This window comes from Plodia interpunctella, chromosome 18 (assembly GCF_027563975.2).
Source record: "Plodia interpunctella isolate USDA-ARS_2022_Savannah chromosome 18, ilPloInte3.2, whole genome shotgun sequence".
Taxonomy (NCBI): Eukaryota; Metazoa; Arthropoda; class Insecta; order Lepidoptera; family Pyralidae; genus Plodia; species Plodia interpunctella.
Window position 1 is genome coordinate 3,040,082 of NC_071311.1, and position 23,993 is coordinate 3,064,074.

The window sequence follows — 23,993 nt, forward strand, 5'->3', positions numbered from 1 at the left end:
AATCATATTATCTATTGGTGAGTTTCTAAGTTTGTCGCGAACAGACCAGACGCGACAGAAGACTTTGTTTTCTAATATGTAAGGATTTCAAAGTATGTAACTAGCATCAATAAATAATCTATTTCAAAAGCACATACAGTATGCAGAGCTCAGATCTTAGGTACACGAAAATGAGACCGCAAGACATGTTTATCGGTAAATAGCTTTGGATAGCAACACCAAATTTCCAAAAATCAAAACCACCATTTTTAATTTATATTTTCTAGTCTGCGTTAATTATCTAAATGCTCAAGGAATATTGGGTAACAATGTTTGGGCAAGTAATTGGATTTGGCCATTTCTTGATGATGCCAGGAACCTCTCACATGGAGAACTAATTGAGTGAAGTAAGTCTTGACCGCACAGATTTAACTAAACATTTAGCTGAAATAGGGTAGTTGCCATCACGTAAAATCACATAAGTTCTTTTTTCAATGTGAAAAAATAAAAAACAAACATTAGATATGTGGGGCTTGTATGACAGGAGGTACAAGTGACGTTACAAATGTTGGAGTCACCATCAGGTCACGCTTATCATATTATGGCATTGTAATGGAAACGAAGCCGACGTGGAAACTTTCAACTCTGTGGAGTTAGGTGAAATTCAACTGAAATCAGTGTCGTAACGTGGTACCACGACCTAGTAAAACAGCATTGGGACAGGTGAAGCTGTGGCTGAAACTAAATAAAAGCTTGTTATTTTACTCACGGTATCACAATATAACAGGAGTCCTACGCTGTAATGAGTTAACGTCGTGTTTTCGAAAATAAATAGATCCTAAGATTACACATTGAGAAAGTTTGAGGAGACTACGCTTTTGACTTTTTTAATAAAAAAGTAAGAACTAGGTATGTATGTGTAGATACAAATCTTGTCTAGTTTTGCCCTTTCTAAGTAAGTATATTATTATTTAAATCAATTTTACATATGTTGGATATCAAAATAATATTATTAACTTGTTAAAAGCGAGCCTTAGGAATATTCTCAACAGTTCGGTGGGGAAATTTGTTCGAACAAACGTATAGACTTGAACACGCATCGCGCTGGCCGCACTGACATCGGTTTTGTGGTAATGCCAGATTTTATGTATGCTATTTGATTAGACGAATTTAATAGTCTGAAAGAGAGTCATAAAAAATTGGGTATATTCTTTTTTAATACGCCAATTGTTAATAGGTAATTGGAATGTCTCAATAACTTTAGTCTTCTTAATTATTATTTTATAGTAAACTATACACCAACCTTCCTTAGGAATCACACTATCTATTGGTGAAAATGAAAATCCAAGCATCAGTTTTTGAGTTTATCACGGACAGACAGAGAGACGCGGGGCAGTGGACTTTGTTTTATAAAAACGGGTTGCACTCCGGGAGTGCCGGCAGAAGTGAAAACTTGAATATGAACTTTGTGCATTTGTGATGTCTTACGAATTTTGTCACGTGTCCTGACGCGAGTTTAACACTTTTTACCCGTCATAAAAAGTGTACAACGCCGCTAAAGAAGTTTTCACTTCAATATTAACGATTCAAATTGGTCAACAAATAAAGTTCTTACGAAAATAAAACCTTTAGGTAATTATAGTTAATGCACAATATTCTCTTGACTTTTTATTCTACCAGCCAAAAGGAAACATGAAATAAAAGAGTCTCTTCCACGTTGAACTTCTGAAAGATAAAACAGCTGAATAAGATAACATCACTTCAAAACTCAAGATGGGAAATCAGATTCGACTTGAGCCGGTTCTACAATCAACAGGTTATTGATCGGATGGCCCTAACTCCCAAGTTGGTACTCGTATTAGTGACGTCTGACGGCGGGTACCATGGTGAATTTGAGCACCGTCCCTGAGATACCCTCCTTGAAGTTTTAACAAAGACAAGAATATTTTTACTACCCTAATTATGAATCTGTGTTGGAGGTAGTCTAAAATTTTATCAATATTTGATTTTGAAGATTTTAGAAAAGTTTTTTATTTTGAAGGCCGGTAATGACGGCGGTCAAAATGTTATGTCACCCGGGAATGGTCAAGCAGCGATTCTTTATGTGTCACAGCTTGACCATATGACCGTAGGGCTAATTCCGTGTGATTTGTGCACATTTGTTTAAGTATATAACCTATTAAGCACAATCTGGTGTCAATTCCTCTCCTCCTACTGTACGTAGTGTCATTTACAGACCAAATCGCCCACATAATCTCCTGTTTCAATAACTACCAGTGATATGCCTATGTCCGGACGCGATCACCCGTAAACCGGTTATACCCGGATCAATGTCCGACGCCAGTCCGGGACGGACATTGACAAGCGGTTTGGCTGATTTTGACACGTCATACACGACGCGACGTGGCGTGACGACGGGATTAGTTTCGGACGTGACAAGTTGGTGATGGGGCGATTATTATTTTGTATTCTGGTTTTCAACTACTGTTCTAAATGAGACAAATACTGGGGCGGATAATACAGATATAATACTACACTGATTCTAGTTTACTTTTATAAATGTGTATTCTCATTTTCGCGTGTTCCCGGTTGCATTCGGAGCTGTGACGCCCCAAAGCTCAGGGTTACCGTGAAAAATTGCCATTAAATTTGAAAGATTTGGTTACAATTTTACAACTGGCCGCTCGCCTGACGTCAATCTTTTATGGGAATGCTATACATTTTATAAATGTGTATTATTTTAATTTATAATGACGGAGAAGCCGTTTGGCTGATTTTGTGACATATACGACGCGATGTGACGACTGACGGGATAAGGTTCGGACACGAGACTGAAAGCGTGACATATTGGTGATGGGTGCGACTATTATTTTAGTTCTTAACTACGGCGCAAGTTGTGACAAGGGACGGATACGAGTTGCCAACTTTTTTGTAGGATAAATGAAGTATGTTTTTTTTACAAAAACAAAGTACACAAGATAAAAACGAGTATTTGTCTTGTCTTGGAATAGGTTAACCAAAGCAAAGCCGATATTTTGTAGCTGTGGATACAGTCCTATAAGTACTCGTAGCCAGTAGTAATCAGTTTTACGTAAAAAGAGTATTTTAGAGTACTTGATGTCGTAGATTACGTACGCGTACATGAAAAAAGATAATACTGTGTTTTAGAATACGGGTTAGAGATATTGTATTGATAAATATGTCTTTACATATCAATTAACACGTTCGTTTCCATAGTTTTTTTTTAATAAATGAAATTATAAAAATTATTAAAATCACGACCAAGATCTTGGATGATAAAAAACTTTGTAATAAATCAAACCTAACGAATAATATGTAACACGAGCTCAATATTTCATTTATAATTGCCATGTTGTCAAACTGTGTCTGGCAACACTATAAATTATACTTTACCACATGTGAGATGTCCCACGATTAGCATAAGTTTTGCAAGGACCAGACCAAATTGTTCGTCGGTTTGTCCCAAACAAACGCTTCCAATTTCAAGCTAATTAGATCCTCAACACAATGGCGACCTATGACATGGATATATTCCCAAAACTACTGAACGTACTTTGTGTATTTTGCATGTGGGAGCTTTTTTACGGCAAGGATAAGCGGGATTCGATCTTGGGACAGATTAGCGGATAATCTAAACCCACTAAAAATATTATTATTTTCTCTCTGCATCACCGATTAGTTGATGGGTAGAAAAAGCCTTAGGCTTTTATTCCGCCATTTACATGTTTTTTGTAATAAAGTGAAATAAATAAATGAATCTAAACTCTTATATCTTAACCTATGGATAACCAACAACTTAGTAGTAAAGAGGAGTTAGATACAGAACGGAACGTTGGAGCTCGGGTCAGCCTCCGCTATCCTACATTTACTTTTCCACTTTGCACAGATTGGCACACATTTTTTACAACATCAAGCCAACACGTGTCTGTATATTATGTAAATCTTCATTTGACATACCAAAATACAGTCCAGACATGCACTTCATTACGTGCAGTGACCAAATCTACATCCGGCCGAATTGAGCGCAAATGTATCAGCGTACTGCATAATTAATTGCATCCATATGCAGTATGTACTTTCGACCGTATAAGTACTCACCGCGTATTTACTTTTTCTAGGATTGAAAACACAATTAGGGCGTTGTGCGATTGAATGCGAATATGCATTTCGTATTTTGTGTAGGTTCTTATGTGTTTTCAACCGTTAATACTAATATTATAAAGAATAATACCTATTCCAAATATTTGAATTTTTTGGGCGGATTTAAAATGGCAGTGACAACAAGAGTTTTTTTTGCGTGTGTGGTATCTTGTTTCGGGTTACAGTTTCGATTTTAAGGCACAGTAGCCAAGTCTAATAGCTGTTTTTTTCATTGATTAACTATTAACAAAAACGACGAATTTGTGAACAGTTCTTTTTAAAAAAATAGGCGATTTAGAATCGATAACAGACACGTGCAATTTTGGACAAAGCTTTTGGCACAGCCGAACCCATCTCACCTACACGTTTCAAGAGAAATATCCACAAATTATTGACAGGTACCTACGTGACCATTTGGCTACTTTCGGGTCGAAATAGACTTTGATCAATGAGACTCCCAAAATAAGAACAAATAAAAGAAGCCACCAATGACGAATGGCAGGGGAACATGATCGAGTGAAGAAATGGAGCAAAATGATGAGAAAAATGCGGTTTGGTTGAACTGTCGGTAAATTTATCGGAAAAATATTTGTTTGCTTCAGCGGAAGCTTATCTTACTTAGCAAGATATGTACCAAGTAAATCTCGGTGAATCTTGGGCTTATAATAATTCTATGAAACGCTTTTTGCTAACTTACTTAGTAGTCATCTATTTATTTATGTACACAAGATAACAGTGTATATATAAAACTTACAAACTTATTACCAATTTATATTTATATTACTTCAGTTTAAAATAAAAAAAAAAATAATATATAAAATGTAACTTTTATTTTACATAGATTATAGGTAATCTATAACATATACATATATAACCTTCCTCTTGAATCACTCTATCTATTGAAAAAACATACATAAACATACATAAGAACAGACAGCGGGAAACGACTTTGTTTTATACCATGTAATAATAATAATCATTTATTTTGGGTGTTATCGACTTACATTTTCGAGAAATTTTCAAAAGTTACGTGGGAGGTTGTACCCAAAGGATAAAATAATCCTTAAAAATTGCCTTCAATAAATTCAGTCTAGTTTCCTTGGCATGTGGGATGGAATTAAGATAAGTAGAGCTATCCGAATAAGTTGTGTAGTTTATCACTTTTACCTTTTAACTTTTTATTATGCAATTACATATTATAAAAAAGACCCACTGTCTCGTACGTCTGTCTATTTGAACTTGATAAACTCAAAGACTACCGGATAGATTTCATTAATATATAGTATAATTTATTATGGTTTACCTCGAGGAAAACCAATATAATCCAGGAGCAATTTAATTTTGAGCGAACTAGCCCAAAATTAAATTGTTTTCCACGATTCAAAATCATTATAATTTCTCAATAGAAATCGACATTTACGAAAAAGGATATTTAAAGGTATTTCATTAATGAAATTTTCATTTAATTATCATAAAAACTTTCCTCATAATCCTTCGCATTTGTAATATTAGTGGGATAGATTATGAGCATAGTGCGTGACGTGCTTATTAAAGTAAATAATGTTAATGCTTAATAAAGTAATAAATAATATTAGTGCTTAATAAAGTATACCTATTTATTTTGATATATATAGGAAATATGAATAAATATAGGAAATATGATACAATTTATCACTGACTTATTCTCTTGATGGATGGATTTATAAATAGGTTAAATTACAAAGTTGGCATTTGTAAATATTTACTTGAATTATTTTCGAACAACTGAACTCGCGTTTCGGAAGTTACGACAAGGGAAGCACCTCTGATTTGTTGGAAACTTTTGATGTTTTAATAATCTCGTTACAAAATAAAAAAAATGTGGAAGTATTTATAAGTAGATATCCTACGCTAGGTCACTGCGGAAATCAGTGTTGGGCATATTTGCTTAGTGTAACACTGAACCGTTGCCTACAAAATCAAATCATAAATTATATATTTGTTTTGATAGTTTGCCCATTAAGTATTTCTTTTTTAAACTTCTTAAAAAAACTACAGCTAATTTGTAAGTATATAGCAAGTTTGATGTTTTAAGTCAGGTCGTCAGTCTTTAGATTATCTTTAAACTTGTTGATTTGATCCTGAGCAGAGGATTGCTCACAATTTCAGCAATAACAAACTATTTTTTCAAGAATTTAAGATTTTTATAATGTTATATTGCTCACCAAATCTAATCTTGCGGAGTTTTTGTATAACTTCCACATTTCGATTCCAACAAATAATGTTCTTCATTATTCAATCAATGCGTTCTAGGTGCGCGACTAAATTATTCCCTATGCAATGTCATGCTTTGTTTAGAGTGATTGGCACTCGTAAACACACTAGCTGCGCCCCGGGGCTTCGCTTCGGAAAAAAAAATCCTATGTATTATTCCAGGTTCTTCTACCCGTGTACCAAATTTCATACCAATCCGTCCAGTAGATTTTGCGTGAAAGAATAACAAACACATATATCCTCACAAACTTTAGTATTTATGGATTATTAGAATAAAATTGTTCATTGGATATTGTAACATAAACGGCTTCAAATCAAAAGAGACACAATGCGGTTGGAGTGGTGAAGCGACGGATAGTTTTGTACCAGTTGGATTTTTGTTCCGCTGCTAGCTATAGTATTATCTAAAGCACATCTATAGTTCGATTGCGGGGAAACTAGGGGGTTACCATGAAACATAAAACACGTGGCACGTCATTACGTCCACGCGTTTTCCCTTTTTTATACACGACACGTAAACGTTTCACATATGTGAAAACCGATAGCATGTGGACGTTAATGACGTGCTACGTATTGTATAATTTTGCGGTAGAACTTCTGGACTTCGATCGCGCTGTAATAATATCAGCTGAATATATATATAATATATAGACAATGACATAGCCCGACTCGTCTTTTCTCGAGTAAAACCATAATATAGCCTATGTTGTTACTGAACGTTTCGTCGGTCTGTTTTCTCTTTATAACATTAGGATTTATTACTCTATATAATATTATTCTATTATAATCTATATTTGGTTCTCTTTATAGCATTATTTATTGTGGATCCAACTCAGGTGAATTTGAAAAATATCATATATATATGATATTTTTAAAATATTGATATATATATCAATATTTTAAGACAGTAATGTGTAAGGCAGAATGGCAGGAAAACGGATTGAACCGTGTATTGTGAAAGCAGAAAGTGGAGGAGTTCCCAGCGGGACCAGAGGGACACAAAATAGGCTTTAAAAAGTGTGTAAGCATCCTAACTCTTGTCCTAGGGTGATCCACCCTAGGACAAGAGTTAAAGGTGAATATTGTTAGACCATAAAGGTGGATATTGTTAGGGGCTTGGAACTTCGCGTGACAAAATTACTGAGTTGGAACTTGAAACTCTAATAGTGTTAATTTATGAATACTGTAGTGTAGGTTGAGTTTACTATAGATTTATAAAACTGGATTGTACATACATCTTGATATTTAATTCGAAAATTAGTTGCATATACCTATTCGGAACCAGCAAGAAAGACAATTTTGAAACTTTCTTTCTAATATTGCAGAAAAAAATACGCAAAAGAGTTTAAAAAAAAACTGCATATGAGAAAAAAAGAAAAAAAGAGCCCGTAAAAAATGAATATTAGCTTTCAGTTTCAGGGTGAGAAAGGACAGGTTTAGAAGGGAATTCCTGCTTTGTTCTGGACTTCTACCGGCATAATTTATTTAAATCACGTCGTTTCAGTAAACGCGAAGGTTTATTATTTTGTTAGGTTTATAAAATTTGAGTCCTAACTCCGCGACGTAATGATTGCGGCCTGTATTTTCCGCCCTAAAATATGACCACTCACGAGAAGCTATATCTATATAAACTATAGAAGATGAACAAGGAACAAAAACGACTTTTGTATCAAGTAAAATCACAGCTGACTGTCCAAAATGTACGATTGTAACCAGGAATATATGGGGTTGCAAGAGAGACTTATCGCGCTGTCTTGCAGCTTTTGTCTCTCAACTAACTAGTCTCTAGTCTAGAGACTAAAGTCTCTAGTCGGCCAAAGCTTGCGGTGAATATCTGGCGTTGATTCAGCCACCGTTGTATATCAAAACAGAGTTATAAGCTCATCGGATTTACCGGAGTCAGCTGCCAGCTCGGCACAGCTTGCCTTGCCTTTGATTCATATCGATCTTTAGCGTAATTTTTGTTTCAAAATGACTTTGTGTAAAAATCTAGATAGATTCTTGGTTTCCTGGTGTCTGCTGTGTTTGTTTACCATCAAGTTTACATCTTTATTATTTAATATTGAGTGAACAATATTAAATAATAAAGATGTTTTTATCTTTCTTATTTAATATTGAGTGTTTAGGTCTTTATTATTTAATATTGAGTGAACAATATTAAATAATAAAGATGTTTATGTTATATTAATGCGCAAAATGTAAAGAAAACACAATAGCACTAATTCGCCGAAACAAAATATTGAAAGAGATATTTTTGATTTGCAAAATTACTAAAATTATCATCAACCGGAACGGGAAATTTTAAATCATATTTACTAAGTTGTCATGTTATTGAAGATAAAGCCTTCTTTCATTATTAACATAACATATAATATAAAGGATATAGTGCATCTGTTTCTACATACCTCTGGAATTCTATTTTTATTAAAATTAACTATATTTTATAAAATTATTATAATATAATTATTATTTATACTTCTATTGTAAAATGTTTATTTAAAAATTCACTTGTTTAAATACGTTTTGACAATGAAATGCGCGGATAAAGGAATTATTATTTAATTTATTTACTAGGGTTACGTATTTCTAAAGAAAATATGAAAGTAAATATATCTGTTTGTAGGTCTTTATTAGCCAATTTAAATAAATATTTTTTTCCCTACCTTAATAAATATCTGGTTGTTTTCTAAGGTTCGGCTGGCAGAGAATGCCTTGTGGATTTCAGGCCATATTGTTTACATTTCAAAGAACCGACTATTTATTCTAGTATAGAAGTTGGGTTGGGTCGCTGAGTCAACTCATTAAGTATTATAAACATTTCAAATTATACATGCTATGCTTAAATAGACAAATTAATAAATACTGTACGGAACCGTCCATTGTTGCTTAAATTGTAATTTTTGAATTTTTCATGTATACTTATATAAGACAGTGTTTGGTTATTTCGTTTCATAAATGCTTGTGCTAGTTGAGACATTACACAATCGAACTAGCAATGAATTGGAAAGCTTATATCGTACCATTTTTAATAACAATTATTTTCAAATATAGCCGTGGGTCAAATGGTTGTACTCCATTCAGGGCTAAAAATTTGGGTTCACTCAACCCCACGCTGTTAAACCCTTTGATAGATAAAATTAAAGACTATATTCCTGTTTTTGATGAATCTACAGTACCAAATTTTAGTTCTATCATGGAGGAATTCAACGCTGGATCAAGCAATGAAGATATTCATCTCAACATTACCGCATTGTTAAGAAAATATGGATACGGTGCGGAACAGCATCAAGTGAAAACTAGTGATGGTTACCTTTTGAATATCTACCACATTCCTGGTAAAGGACCTGTCGTTCTTGTAATGCATGGCATATTATGTAGTTCAGATGTCTTCGTTTGCACTGGCCCTGACGTTGGATTAGCGTACCTCCTTGCGGACCTCGGGTATGATGTGTGGCTTGGGAACGTTCGGGGCAATCCATATGGACGAAAACATATCACTCTGTCACCAGACTGCGCCGAATTCTGGCAATTCACTTGGGACGAAATGGGACGCTACGACCTGCCCGCCACCATCGACTATATCTTGAAGGAAACAAAGCAAGAAAAACTTGCTTACATAGCTCATTCTCAAGGCACAACGATATTTTTCGTGATGGCATCAGAACTCCCTGAATATAACGACAAAATATCGGTAATGATAGCATTATCTGCAGTGTCATACCTGAGTCATACGAAGAGTCTTTTATTGAGTACATTGTCGAGATTATCCGATCTTGGAGATTTTCTAGCGCAAGCTATTGGCTTGTACGAATTCACTCCTCGTAATCAGTTTTTAGATGCGATCACGACAATAGCCTGTAGTACGCCATGGACGGCATCAGTATTCTGTGACAGCTTTGTGTTCCTCTTCACTGGATTTGATTTTCTTGGGGCTAACGCCACAATTCTACCAGCAGTCTACGGACATTTTCCTGAGGGTGGTTCTACAAAACAATTAATACATTTCGGGCAGTTGATTGTTTCTGGAACATTCCGGAAGTTTGATTATGGAACTTTGGAAAATTTAGCCAAATATGGTTCTGCTACACCGCCGGATTACCCTCTTGAGAAAGTAACAAGTAAAGTAGCCATTTTCTACGCTGACAATGATAACTACTTCTCTGCAGCTGAGGATCGCGCCAAACTCGTAGCTAGACTGCCTAATATTATAGAACAATACCGAGTGCCATACACTGCGTTTGCCCACTTAGATTTTCTATTTGGTAAAAATTTAAAAGAGCTTGTATATGATAAAGTAAAGGATGTATTGTCCAAAAATGTGTAGATACAATTACGTCATGATTTCAATGTTGATTTTATTGTCACACAAGTTTTCAAATAAAAGATTCAATTTGTTTGTCACTTGAAAAACTATCATATATAAAGGAAAACCGAAAAACTACAGTAATAGTCTGTTTTATTAAAACAAATGTTCCCAGGTCTTTAAGAAGGTAATCCTAATAAATAACTAATATTAAAAATGTGAAAGTAAGTTTGTTTGTTAACTTTTCGCGCTTTAGCTCTTCAACAAATCTTCTTGAAATTTTGCATACATGTATTTTGAAGTACGGAAAAGGATATAAGTAGCCAACTTTCATCCCGAAAAAATAAATGATCTCGTGGGAAAATCAAGGGCGAATTCACTGGCAAAAGTGAAAAATATTTCTGTTTTCGAAACTACGATTTTAATGAATATTGTAACTCTAAAGTCAGCATGAAAGCTTTTAATCTTCGAAGCTGCAGTTTAATCTTCCTTAAGTTTATTAGTATGACATCAAGAGTATAGTTACTACCCTACTTATTTTGTATTGAAGTTAACTTGCTTATTATTTTATAGAATGTAGGTATAAATAAAAATATTGAATCTTGCGCGCAACGACAACATTGTAAATCCTTTTTTAGTTTAAGCCATAGATTCTCAGTTCTCATGTAAGTGAATGTTTTCTTATGAGAATAAAGATTTCTTTAACCCGAAGAGACATTTTTTTATTCTTATTCTATCTTATGGCTGGCATAATTTTTAGAAACATTATTCTGCACGAATGATGTTTTAAATATTTATTTTTATTCTTTATCATTGGGTTAGGAACATGTGTATGCTACACGTCTATTGTAGTGTAAATACATTTGTATGACGGCAATGAAAATTGACACAATTGTTAAAATATTATTGTTTCTCCAGAAGGTTTCGTCTGTCTCTGTGCCAACAAATACTAAATCAAATTTTGAAGTTACTCTCGAGTGAAGTGTACATTTCAACATTCGGTTCGTATGTAAGTGGCGAACGAGTTTTATACGGACGGATAGACAACAACAGCGGTCCGACCGAGAGGAGCTTAGAGGAGTGAAGTCAATCAGGCGGCTGGTCATAATATCAAAGAGTATTTTTGAAAATATTAATGAGATGAAAAAATTCTGGAATCGAGCGGGAATTGAACCCGCGCCCCTGTCTATCCGGGACAGTGCTCTTGACCACTTATTTGATGTAAGACGTCTTATGTCATACAGTATTTTCATTAGAGACTCTTCTTAACTAACTCAAAAATAAGTTAAAAAGCATGTATGACATGTATAATAAATCCATTTAAATCAAAGAGTATTCTTTCAAATGTATCGGTTTATTTGTAACTTGAACTCCGGGCTTAGTGTGCGATGAGAATCAGGTGACAGGTAACAATAGCTTCCCCAAAGAGGGTTAAGGGTTGAGGGTTCTGGCGGGTGCTGGTCATCTAACCACAGCCTTTGAGAGAGCGAGAGAGCGGGTTTTTTCAGTCGGACGCTTTACGGCTAAGGACTGGTCTTCAGTGGTAACGTAAAATATAGACAATATTTCGATTTAATATTAGACTACTAATCAATTTAGGCAGTATTCAGTGCGTTGTATCTGTGGTTAGTTAATTATTGTGCGTGGTTGTTGCAATGTCGGCTATTATACCGTTCTAATTACTATAACTGAATTTGATTGCGAACTGCATTTTGTCTGACTAGCAAATTACGAATTTTGCTCTAGTCTCAAAACATTTTAGCATTTCACTTATAACGTAAACATGCATATATTTATTTTGTACATTATTTATATTATATACATGTGTTAAACATGTTTTGAATGCCATTTGTATAATTTAAAAATTCTATGAAAGTAAGAGGAATAATTTGTGAAATATATCTTTACTTTAAAACAGTCATAGTTAAATATACACAGATATGTCGAACTAATTCTATACTAGCTTTTACTCGCGGCTTCGCCCGCTTTTATTTGGCTCAAAAATTATTATTATTATTGTCAATCTCTAGTCTCTCAGTAACGTATCTAAATATCACTAACGTATATCTTCTAGGTAAAGACATAGCTCACTTACAGTTTTCATATTACATGTATAATAAATAATAAATATATTAGGACAAATCACACAGATTGAGCTAGCCCCAAAGTAAGTTCGAGACTTGTGTTATGGGTTACTTACTATATTTTAACAAATACATATATAGACATCCAAGACCCAGGCCAATCAGAAAAAGATTACTTTCCATCATGACCCGACCGGGGATCGAACCCGGGACCTCTAGGTTCAGAGGCAAGATATGGATTTAGATATATATTTGCGTTGGGGGTTAAATAAAAAAACGTAAATGATCTAACACGCACCACAATCACTTTAGGTAACCATTTTGCTATTTACGTCGGCGTTTGATTGATGGTACAATCATATACCTTCTCTTGCACATGAGTGATGGGCGGCATCGTATCGTATTGACATCGTAGGAGTAAATAAACCTATACGATATTAAAACGTTGTTAATATAATTTTACAGGATATATTGATAAATAATTATGATTGTTTAAGTATGTCAAAAGGCTGAACGCTGATTACATCTGCAAAATTTTTGTTAGATGTAATTCCAATAACAATACAATATCAAAAAATAAGAGCTTGAACGAATTAATAATTATAAAAAAAAGTTAAATTGTGTTTGTGCAACAGTGCCATGTAATGTTTTTTAATGTAATAAAGATATTTTTCATTTTCATTTTACAGGATTGTTGAAACACCAACACTTATCTGAGCGTATTCTCGATTACTTCCTCAGCTGTTGAGCGTCGAAGCCCGAGGTCCGCTTACCTTTCATTGGAGCTTAAAATAATAACTGCGTTGCATTGGATTGAATCCAAAATTCATACGGCGACGTATCCATTCCGTATGTGCCTCCATTTCGTTTGCCACTCACGTACGGTCCAAATGTAGTTGCATAGAGCAAGTATCACTATTAGAGCACGAGCAGTGATAACATAACTATAAATTCGCGATATGTTCCTGTGTTAATTTCTTTCCTTTTATTTACTCATTTAAGCTTTATTGTACGAAAAAACAAAAGGCGGAATTAATACTAAAAGCAATATCTAATAGTTTGTCATTTTTAAATACTATTATATATCATATTGAATAGACTTTTGATTATGGCGACAGTGTAAGTTCATCTATAAGTTCCCATCTAAATGTATAGAATCACAATCAAATCGTGTATTCTTGTTCACAGAGGTCAAATTTTAATTTCACTGAATTAAAATTAATAAAACAAAAATTAGGTACTGGATTCAATGTCTTCAGTATTCAGATATATAAAAATGTCGACCAAAATTCTCTATAGATAGATTCTATGTTATTTACACAGTACGGACCGTCTTGGGACGCTTTGAAATGCTGAAAGGGCAATTTGTGCATTCAGTTGCAGCGTTATTGCATTAAGTACGATCTTATCGGGAGCCGACGAGTGGTGTTAAATCAATTAGACTTCAGGGCGGGCTAATTCCATCTTCCATTTTCAAATAAATAGATGAATTTGTGGCCAGTATTATTTGATACTAAAGTATAGTTTCAAGGTTCAAATATTTTAAAAAAATTAATGGTGCATTTATGTTTTTAACATTCAATGTATACTGGCCATTACTTTTCTTCATCATTGTATAGTCTAATCTAAAGTAATGATTTTGTATTTTATGTTTTTCGAATCTTCATCAACTATGTTTGTTGGGGTGAAATCTTGCAACTCAATTTTGAAGCAGATATCTTCAACCCATTGTGTGTGTTCAGTTTGGATGACAATGCATTATTTTTTTAAGATATGCAAGACCTAATGGTGTACCCAGATAAAACTTCTAAACGGTTAAATGCACGGGCATGTTATTTATGGCACACGGTTAATGCAACAAAATGTCTCTGACGATAATAAAAGTTTGTGTAAAAATATTCATTTGTTTTTTAAGAAATCTTATCTTTTTGCTATGTAACTATAGGAAGTATCATAAAAATGTGACAATTAACAAAAAAAAACTCACTCAGCTTCCTCAATAGTCTCCGACATGGCCAGGAAGACGCAGTTGAACAGTATAGTGGCCATGACGAAGTAATCAAAGTACTGATTGGTGGACAAGTACACGCATGCGCGGCGCACGGGGGACCACGGCGACCACCAGAACAGCGACCGCGTCGCCGTGAACCGGTGGATGTAGTTCTTACGGAACCGCTTCGACACCACACAGAATGTCTGAAACAAATACATCTAGATTTTAGTTAAGAGTACCTATGTCTAATGAAAATACTGTACGAATAGATGAGACTTAAGACGAAAGAGATGAATTAATTCAGCGGAACTGGCATGGTTTTGAACGCTCAGTGGTCAAGAGCACTGTCCCGGATAGACAGGGGCGCGGGTTCAATTCCCGCTCGATTCCAGATTTTTTTTCATCTCATTATTATTTTCAAAAATAAGTTAAAAAGCATGTGTGACATGTATAACAAATCCATTCAAAAAGACATCCAGATTAAAAGTAATCCATGAAACATGAACTGTTAAAAATATCCAATACTAGTTATTGTCGGTGGCTGCTTCCGACAAAATAGATCTACACAATCCTACCTACAGATCTATCATAGATTTTTTTAAAAACCTTTCAATCCGGAAAAACGTAATATAACAGGGAACTGACTCGTGCGAATCCGCGGGCAAAAGCTAATATACTTATATTTTTCGCCATAAATAGGAAAGCAATATTTATAATTCCTTACTAAATATTTGAAAGACATAAACTTTGTTCTTTGGGAAAGTCTCTTGAGCACAATTTCTCGTTTTCACAGACTTGAGGAAAACATTTGGGATTACAAAAGCTACCCGAAAAGTATTTGAACAATGAGATTCCAATTTTGAATCGTTGTAGTAATTACATTTTTAATAATTTTTATTTTAGAAAGACAAAAGAGAATTGTTTGATCCAGACACTTAATAATATAGTTCCAACGATGTAGCATATAAGTACTTAAATAATATTAATAATATGGATAATTATAAATATAAATAGAGACCACTCACGAGTAGGATTCGAATCTGGGATCTTTCAAATTACAGGCTACATGCATCTTAACCACAAGACCACTATTCTTTTCAATTTCAATAGTTATACATATTTTATTCATTTTCAATAGTTAAACATATTTGTTTGAATATGTAAATAAATTTGGCAAGTGTAGTATTCATGTTTGCATGCCAAATTAGATGCAAATCTACCTCTAAGCCTAGTTCCATTTTATCCCACCCTGCCTCTTTATCATCCCTTGCTCGAGTCCACGGCAAACTCGAGCCCCGACGAACTCATTAACACTTATTACCCTAGTCCTACGTGAACGACAAAGCGTAGCAGCGCGACCCAGTGCGCGTCAATTTATAAAATAAGTAATTCTTCATAATTATTGTGTTTTGTTTATGATTTAAAAAATGTAGGTAAATCATACATCATGCGAAACAACTATAATATATTATCTTATATTCACTGAGTTCGGTACATACACATTGAATCTTAACTTTTATTGCGCGTTTGTTATTCATTTTTCACTATCGAATCTTTTCGCAATTAGTGAGTGATTTCAATTTAAATGTGGAGCATTGATTGCGTTGCGACGACATGGTTATCGCAAAGATATTAAATGTATTTTTTTACATATGGCCGCCACAATTACACGTGCGTCGCGTCGCATCGTGCGGCGTTTAATCGCTCACCTAGGACACCGGGTTAATACAGCGCAGTTTTCTACAAGCCAATTAGCTGGAACTATGTGTGCACAAGTTTTAGTTTACGACTACGATGACCGTCGCGCTATAACTAAGGTGTATAATATTTGTTGAAATTGCTCCCAGATGGGCTTTAAATCTATTTGGATAAGGACTATGTTAGCAAGTACAGTTATGTTGTTCACGAGTAGTCGTCTGAATTATTGTAGCTTTAAACCCCACGGAAGAAGAAAGTACAGTCAACAGAACACCAACCTACACAAAGTCATTGCAAATTCGTTGCTATTACCGCTCCATAGAAGTTTATGGAAGGTAACTTGATGTGCTGTTGTCTGTATATTATTATATGGTTTAACTAAAATCTACCTGAAGCGTTGGATAAAAGTAGGAATAATTCGCGTTTCTTTCGGTTTCTTTTAACAAATCTTACTAATAAAGGGGTTCCTGTAAAAGAAACATCAAATTGTGGAGATCAGTTTCTAATTTTACGACCGGTCGCCTGCCTGACTTTCCCCTCATTGGGAATGATATTGTGATACAGCGAAGGCTTTTTGTCCTTCAGTCATGGAAGGTTAGGGAGTGGTCCTATTGTAAGGCGGGAACCACACGCCTCAAAATTTCACTTACCACGTCAAACCTTATATAAACGTGTGCACATAGATTTATTTAACGCTATCAATAATATCCAGCAACCTGTAGCTTCTTTGACAGCTACGGAAAGCCTTCTTTTGTACGCATATAGTGTAGGAAAAGGCGAAAAGTATTTGTGAGGAATTTATAAAACAACCTCCAGTAGAGGAAGTTGTGAGACTTTTGGATGAATCTTTAACAGTTTCACTATAGCAAAATCCACCATTTTTAAAATCATATTCTTATTGATGTAGAAGCTGTCGTAACAGATTTAAATAAAATGTAATTTCGAAACATGTCGAAAATTGATTTCACTTTAACGAAAATGTTTTTGCAAGTGAAAGTAAATCTGAATGAAACGAGTGGAGAATTATTTTTTAAATATTAAGATTTCCATTGCACCCTCACTGCCCGGATATTAGAAAACAAATTAAAAAAATAAAAACATCTTTGTTTTTCGACAACAATGAACGTCATTTATTTAAAAATGATCTCATTAATATTATTCTTATAATATTAATGAGATCATTTTTAGATTCAATTCCTGTTATATTCAATATTATAAATGAGAAAGTTCGGATGTTTGTACGAAGATGTATGTTTCTCAATAGGAATTGCGGGATAAAAACTATCTTATGTGCTTTTCCATGTTATATTCCATCCGTGTACCAAATTTTATCAAAATCCATCTAGTACGTTGTGCGTCCTCCCCCAAATCCTCATTATAAATTTTATTTCATAGAATATCTACTTAGAATTTTTCACTGGAAAATAAAGTGGTCAGGAAGGTCCACAAATTAAATTGATTTCATAATAATTATATGAATTTTAAATAATTGCATGTGTAATTAATCGGATTGCAAAACTAATTTCGGTGCAAGCGGCGCGTTATAATTGCTGATCGTGATATTAAAATGGCGGCCATTAAATTTGCTATGGAATTTTATTGCTGAAATGTAAAAAAGGTAATCGACGCTAAAGCTATCGGCTTAATTTCATAAATATATATTATTTATCTTAACTACCTAAGTAATTTTACAATAGTTAAAGTTATCATTGAAAAATACGTCAAATACATTTAGAAAACGTCAAATGTCATAGGATTATTAATTTCGATGCTCCCAATCACGCTTTCGTAGAAGTTTCTATATAAAAAACCCGTGTACGTTTGTTTATCTTTAAGCATGATTCTTTGAAAATCTATTGTGATTTTCAAATCTTAAAATTAATTGCAATGTGCAAAAAATCGAATGCTCCATACTTTTATTTGTGGCCGAACCATTTGGTTAAACGATATAGTGGAAGTATATGTTTACGTGAAACGTAAAAAAAAAACTTATGACTTTTTTATATAGACAGACCGTTTGAGCTAGGTCAGGCATATTTACCATTCGCTGACGTCATGCATACCATATCGTGGAAAACATTCTTTTACATTCTTCGATATTAGATATTGATTCGAAAATAAGAATCTATTTTCGTTGTGTCCACGTTCTGGGTCATTTGGCAATATCGGCTTTAAAAGTTCGGACGAGCTGAAAGATAAACGATCTATATTTGACCGATGGAAAATATAGATTTTATTGTAGCCATTCTGAAAATAATATAACGCTTCATATATATTGTTTAATATTAGTTTATGTAATGTATTGGACGCAACGTATTAATTCATAACCATACCCATTCCATATTTAATCTTTCCATACTTCATACTAAGTAATATATGAAATGCCAACGTCTGTCTATCTATTACATTTTCATGGCTAGATTTTAATGCAAATTGGTAAAGATATAGCCAAAAATTCTGGGTCCAGCATACGCCACTTCATTATTGAACCTTATATGGAATGAACTATTTTAATAATAAAATATATGTGTGACAAACTAATTTTATTTACATTCTACATAACACTGTAACTGAAACATTTATCCGTATCCCCACTGGTAGGGCACAGATCTTCCCTATGGGAGGAGAAGGAGTACCTATGGGCCATGACCCACCACGCAATTACGGATTGGCGGGTTTTAACGATTGCAAATACAATCGGAACCAACTGTTTAACGTGCCTTCCGAAGCACGGAGGAGCTCAAGACAATTTTTTTTTTTGGTCAGTCATTCAATGATCAACCATTGTGAGAGTGATTTGTACAAACTTTTGCATTATGCTTCATTGTAAAATATGAAGCGGCTCTATCTTCCGTATACAAAGACTACGGGCTCATATTTTAGTAGGCATTTTTATGCCACGACATACTTACAACGTTTATCCAGCAATATTATATAGCAAGACTGATTAGTTATAACTAAGAAATAAAAGCTATACAGAAGTAAACTCACAGAAATACTCTAAGAGCGATGGCAATGGCCGACGACGCAGCACATTGTGGGTCCGTTGTTTTCTATAGAAATAGAGATGGCGACGTACGTCGAAACTTTCATACGATTTCTACGTTGTTCTGCGTTGATCCGTCAACGGACGAATGGTTCTATCGAGTTTGTACCACGCGACGACGCGACTTAGACTAGACATACTATAATATCGATTCGATTCCGACTTTGTACCAACCAACTTTGTGTTTGTTTCTGCGTTTGTCTCCATTGAACCTAGAATACAAACTTAGCGTGGACCGTTGAGTGTTGCGTTATTATTCACATTTATATGTGTTACATCTGTTCAAGTGTTTCTTCTGTGTTTTAGATACTTTACATCATAACTCAGCCGTTAAACCGTCCACTTCGCCGCAACCATAAAAACACAGTTTACTTTATCGTCATAACTTTATAAATGGCCAGTTATAGGCGATGGCCACCTGCGGCGGCTAATCAAAGTTTATGGTTTGGTGAAAACTATAGATTGTAGTTCAGCGTGTAATTCCCGCCCTCGAATGTCCTCCCATGGATGTCGTATGAGGTGAATAAAAATTCAGTATTTCCAAAAAAAAGAAAGGATTTTTGCCAATAATGGTTTGGAAATCGATTCAGCAATAAACCAACTAGGAGTACCATAGACCGTGCGAAGTGGAGATGAAAGACTAGGAAACTGGACCCTGGGCTCCGACGATCAACGGCCGCGAAGAAACTAGGTGAGAGAAAACAGTATTTCCGAACCGCAAGGACAAACCAGCAATATACGCTGATACCGCCAAAGTTACCAAACTATTTGTTTGGAAAGATAAACAAAAATAAAATATTCTACAGGTTAACCTACTGAACTTTTGTACTGAGATCCTGTACTTGTATAGGTGGCGAACTCAGAAAGATGCCGACGAGAATAAATGTCCATTGTTTAGTTTTATATGAGTATTTGAACCGCAGTCCAATTCAAACTAACAATGTATGTCAAAACCGTAGTAAAAAAGTTCCATTCCATTTGAACAGGTCAGCTCGATCTTTAAATAAAAGTTTTTTTTTTGTTTGGTTAATTATACATATATATAGATATGTATATATTTTTTCCTTTCATCAGCACTTGATCCCAATCATAATATGTTTCAGTATACCTTTTGACCATGTACTTTATTGTGTACTTACATTGTTATATTACTGATAAAAAAAAATATAAATTTATATTTAAAAAATGGTAAGCCCTTCTGGCATAATAGGGACCAACAATGTTTGAATGAGTTTCATTCGGCATTTCTTCTCAGTAGTGGTCGTTCCGAAATGCTAGTAATTTGTAGCTTTGGTAAACATCATTTAATTTAGAATATGACGTGAAAAAGTGCCTGTGAAGGCCTAATTTCTGAATAAATGATTTGATTTTGATTTTTGATTCCAGAATCTAAAGTTATTTGGTCGGGTGTAACTGAGATAGCAGAACAGAACTTATACAGAGTGCAACAGCAAAGCTGGGCTTAGTGCAGTGTCCAACAACAATCTGGTTGTGCTGTAACATTCTGTAGGTAGAAGGTAAAACCATTTTCGCTTCTTCATTGTTTATTTAACTGGAAATTATGCAGGTGATTTTCTGAGAATCTTAGGTTGACTGGTGAACAATGCTTACAGAATGTTTTTTTATTGTTTATTTTCGGGTGTGTGTTTCTAATATTGGTGTCACATTCTATTCAGGCATCTGTCTTTTACGACGACCTACCGTTGACTTTTTGGCACTAGATATGCTAAAAAGTCAAGTATCTTTTCGGGCCGCTTATGCTTTTGGCATTAGCACGTAATGATTATAATAGTTTAAATCAATAAATAAATTGTCAATATTTTTTCCGAATTACATCGCAGTATTGGATTTAAGAACATAAACATGTTTATGAGTTCATATTAAATATTTATAAGTAGTATTAATACCACAAAGGTAATAAAAAAGGAAACTATTTTAACCTTAACGATTGTTTTATTATCGTATAATATGTTAGGAGGGTTTGAGGTCTTGTTGAAAAATAGTGAAGAGAATCGAATCTGACATCCGGAGTACGAATCAGAACATGGAGAAGAAGAAGACTGGTTAGTCTTCTTCTTCTCCATGTTCTGATTCGTACTCCGTTTATACTAGTTGGCTGTTAAATATTTTTTATTCATTTATTTCAGGCTATCAAGTTACATTACAATAACTTTAGGCCCATATAATATATAAATAAATATATTAGGACAAATCACGCAGATTGAGCTAGCCCCAAAGTAAGTTGGGGACTTGTGTTATGGGATACTAACTATACTACTAATATTTTATAACAAATACATACCTACATAGATAAACATCCAAGACCCGGGCCAATCAGAAAAAGATCATTTTCCATCATGACATGAACCCGGGACCTCTCGGTTCAGAGGCAAGCACTTTACCACTGCGCCACCGAGGTCGTATACCTTACAGACTAACATACATAATATGTATAATACAGCGACATGAGACGCGGGGTTTCAGCAGGCAGCAGTAATATAAATCATTAGCCTTGCAACAGTCTAAACAAGTTCCAAACAATCTACACACCCACCCTTGTTAAACAAATGTAGCTTTGCGGCCCGCAATTAATTTCAAGAGGGTCAAAGCGGTACTCCGAAGCTTAGGGACGATAGATTTTACACCCCACGACACCAAAAGATAAATTTTAATAAATGGTTGGAAACAAATGCCACTGGCCATGCTATTCCCGCGCAAAAGAACAAAAACAGTAAACCGCCTGGCAAGAAGGCGTAAATACAAAAAGTGCTGGCTTAATCTTGCAGCAACATATGCGTGACAATGGCTTGATGTAGTCTCTTTAATCCTCTTTGACTAATATAATGAACATACTCTCTTAATAGAAAATGTAATGAGAGCAATAAAAAATAATGTTAACAGTAGGCAAAATAGTTCAATTATTTGATCTTCTATTATAAATCGATTTAAATATTTATTAAAAAATAAAAAAATATTAACTAACCTACTAAAATTTTAATTATAATTAAAACAATTAATGTATAAACATGAAAAAAAAATAAGTTCCATTCATGGATGGCTCTATTATGGAGGTTAAAATTTGATAATGTTGCAATTTCTATTAAATTTATATTTTTATTAAATATAGTCTGCCAAATTAGAAGTTGCTAGGTAGTCTGAACCTGAAACAGAACGACGCGCGATGTCAATGGAATATGTAACCTAGCGTAATGCATTTCAATATCGTGTCACTTTTGAGGCAAAACTGGTCTAATTTTGCCTCAAAAGTGACACAATATTGAAATGCATTACGCGCATTCTGTGTGATAGTATAATATTCTGTGCCCAAAGTTTTCCCATAAACTGTATAAGGTTGTTACAGATTTATTGAGCAATCGCCATTTGTAGAGGTGAATACGTGACCCGGAATATATTAATAACCAAATTTAATACCGATTTGAGCAATCAGAGCAATGTACAACATTTATCGTAAAAAAAAAATATAGAAAGGCAGAACTTTGGAGCAGAATTTTGGGCAAGAAATCTACTTAGTCGCTAGCAGAAGAAATTTAAAAATCCGTTTTTATCTTCAGCTTTAAAAATGTTTGAAATCATGAAACTTACAGGTACGTATGTTTCACAACTAAACGTTTCTTTACTTCTTTCTACAATGACTCGACTTCCTCAAACCTCTAGCCAAAGATTTCGCTCTTCCATCACATATTGATCTGTTTTCGCTGAACTAGGAGGCATTGATCTGTTTTTTTAAGAAAGAGTAATAAATATTCATCCTCGCAAACTTTCCTTTATCTGTCAAGTCTGTTAAATATTATCTGACAAGTTCAAGTTAAATAATTAATAATCTCAATAAGATTTCAAGTTAATTTACGCTAAATTTAACAGTGTTGATGTCTCGTGTACTTGTGTTGTGACACTGAAAACTAGCTGGTAGGTACATTTTCTAATTGATAAACAGATATGTCTTGAAGCCTAGTTAGAAACCATCGATATTCTTCATGTCAGAAATACATTTTTCATACTTTTTTCACATTTTCACATACTTTTTACATTTCTTGGGTGTAAAAATTTTCCGTGTGCTTTAATTTTGATGTTTGTGGACAGATAAAAGATTTATTATTTATTTATATAAACATACGTTTTTATAACACCCATTCACGACTTCGAAATCATTTATTCATTGCAAAAAAATCCTATTTATTAAGTATTGTTAAATTAAAAGCTAAAACCACAGGATTCCTAAGGACTAAATCTTGCCTTCCACTTCGGATCCCGACGTACTCGTACGTCAAGCCATAAACCATAAATAACAAGCCCTTTTCGGATGAAAGTGAATAAAATATTCCCGATAGAGGGCGCTCCATCCGCGTTATAATAAAAGATATAGAACGGAGGCATATAAAGACAAATTGAAATGTGAACCTTCGGAACAATTCGTGCATGGATCTCGCTATGACGGTCCACTTTATTCCAGATCCA

The 23,993-nt window shown here is 34.3% G+C and overlaps 2 protein-coding genes across 8 annotated transcripts in view; one reads left to right on the forward strand and one right to left on the reverse strand.

Moving 5' to 3' along the window:
- The window catches only part of LOC128677790 (sodium channel protein 60E-like), a 138,994-nt gene that overhangs the window by 40,509 nt on the left and 74,492 nt on the right, over positions 1–23,993 (reverse strand). For all 7 annotated transcript variants that reach the window (XM_064436543.1, XM_064436545.1, XM_064436544.1 and 4 more), the window contains exon 3: positions 14,768–14,976. In XM_064436543.1, coding sequence (XP_064292613.1) covers positions 14,768–14,976 — 209 coding nt within the window. The remainder of the gene's footprint in view (positions 1–14,767; positions 14,977–23,993) is intronic.
- Positions 9,337–11,407, forward strand: LOC128677792 (lipase 3-like). Its single transcript, XM_053758899.1, has one exon. The coding sequence runs from the start codon at positions 9,389–9,391 to the stop codon at positions 10,715–10,717; it is 1,329 nt and encodes a 442-aa protein (XP_053614874.1). The 5' UTR covers positions 9,337–9,388; the 3' UTR covers positions 10,718–11,407.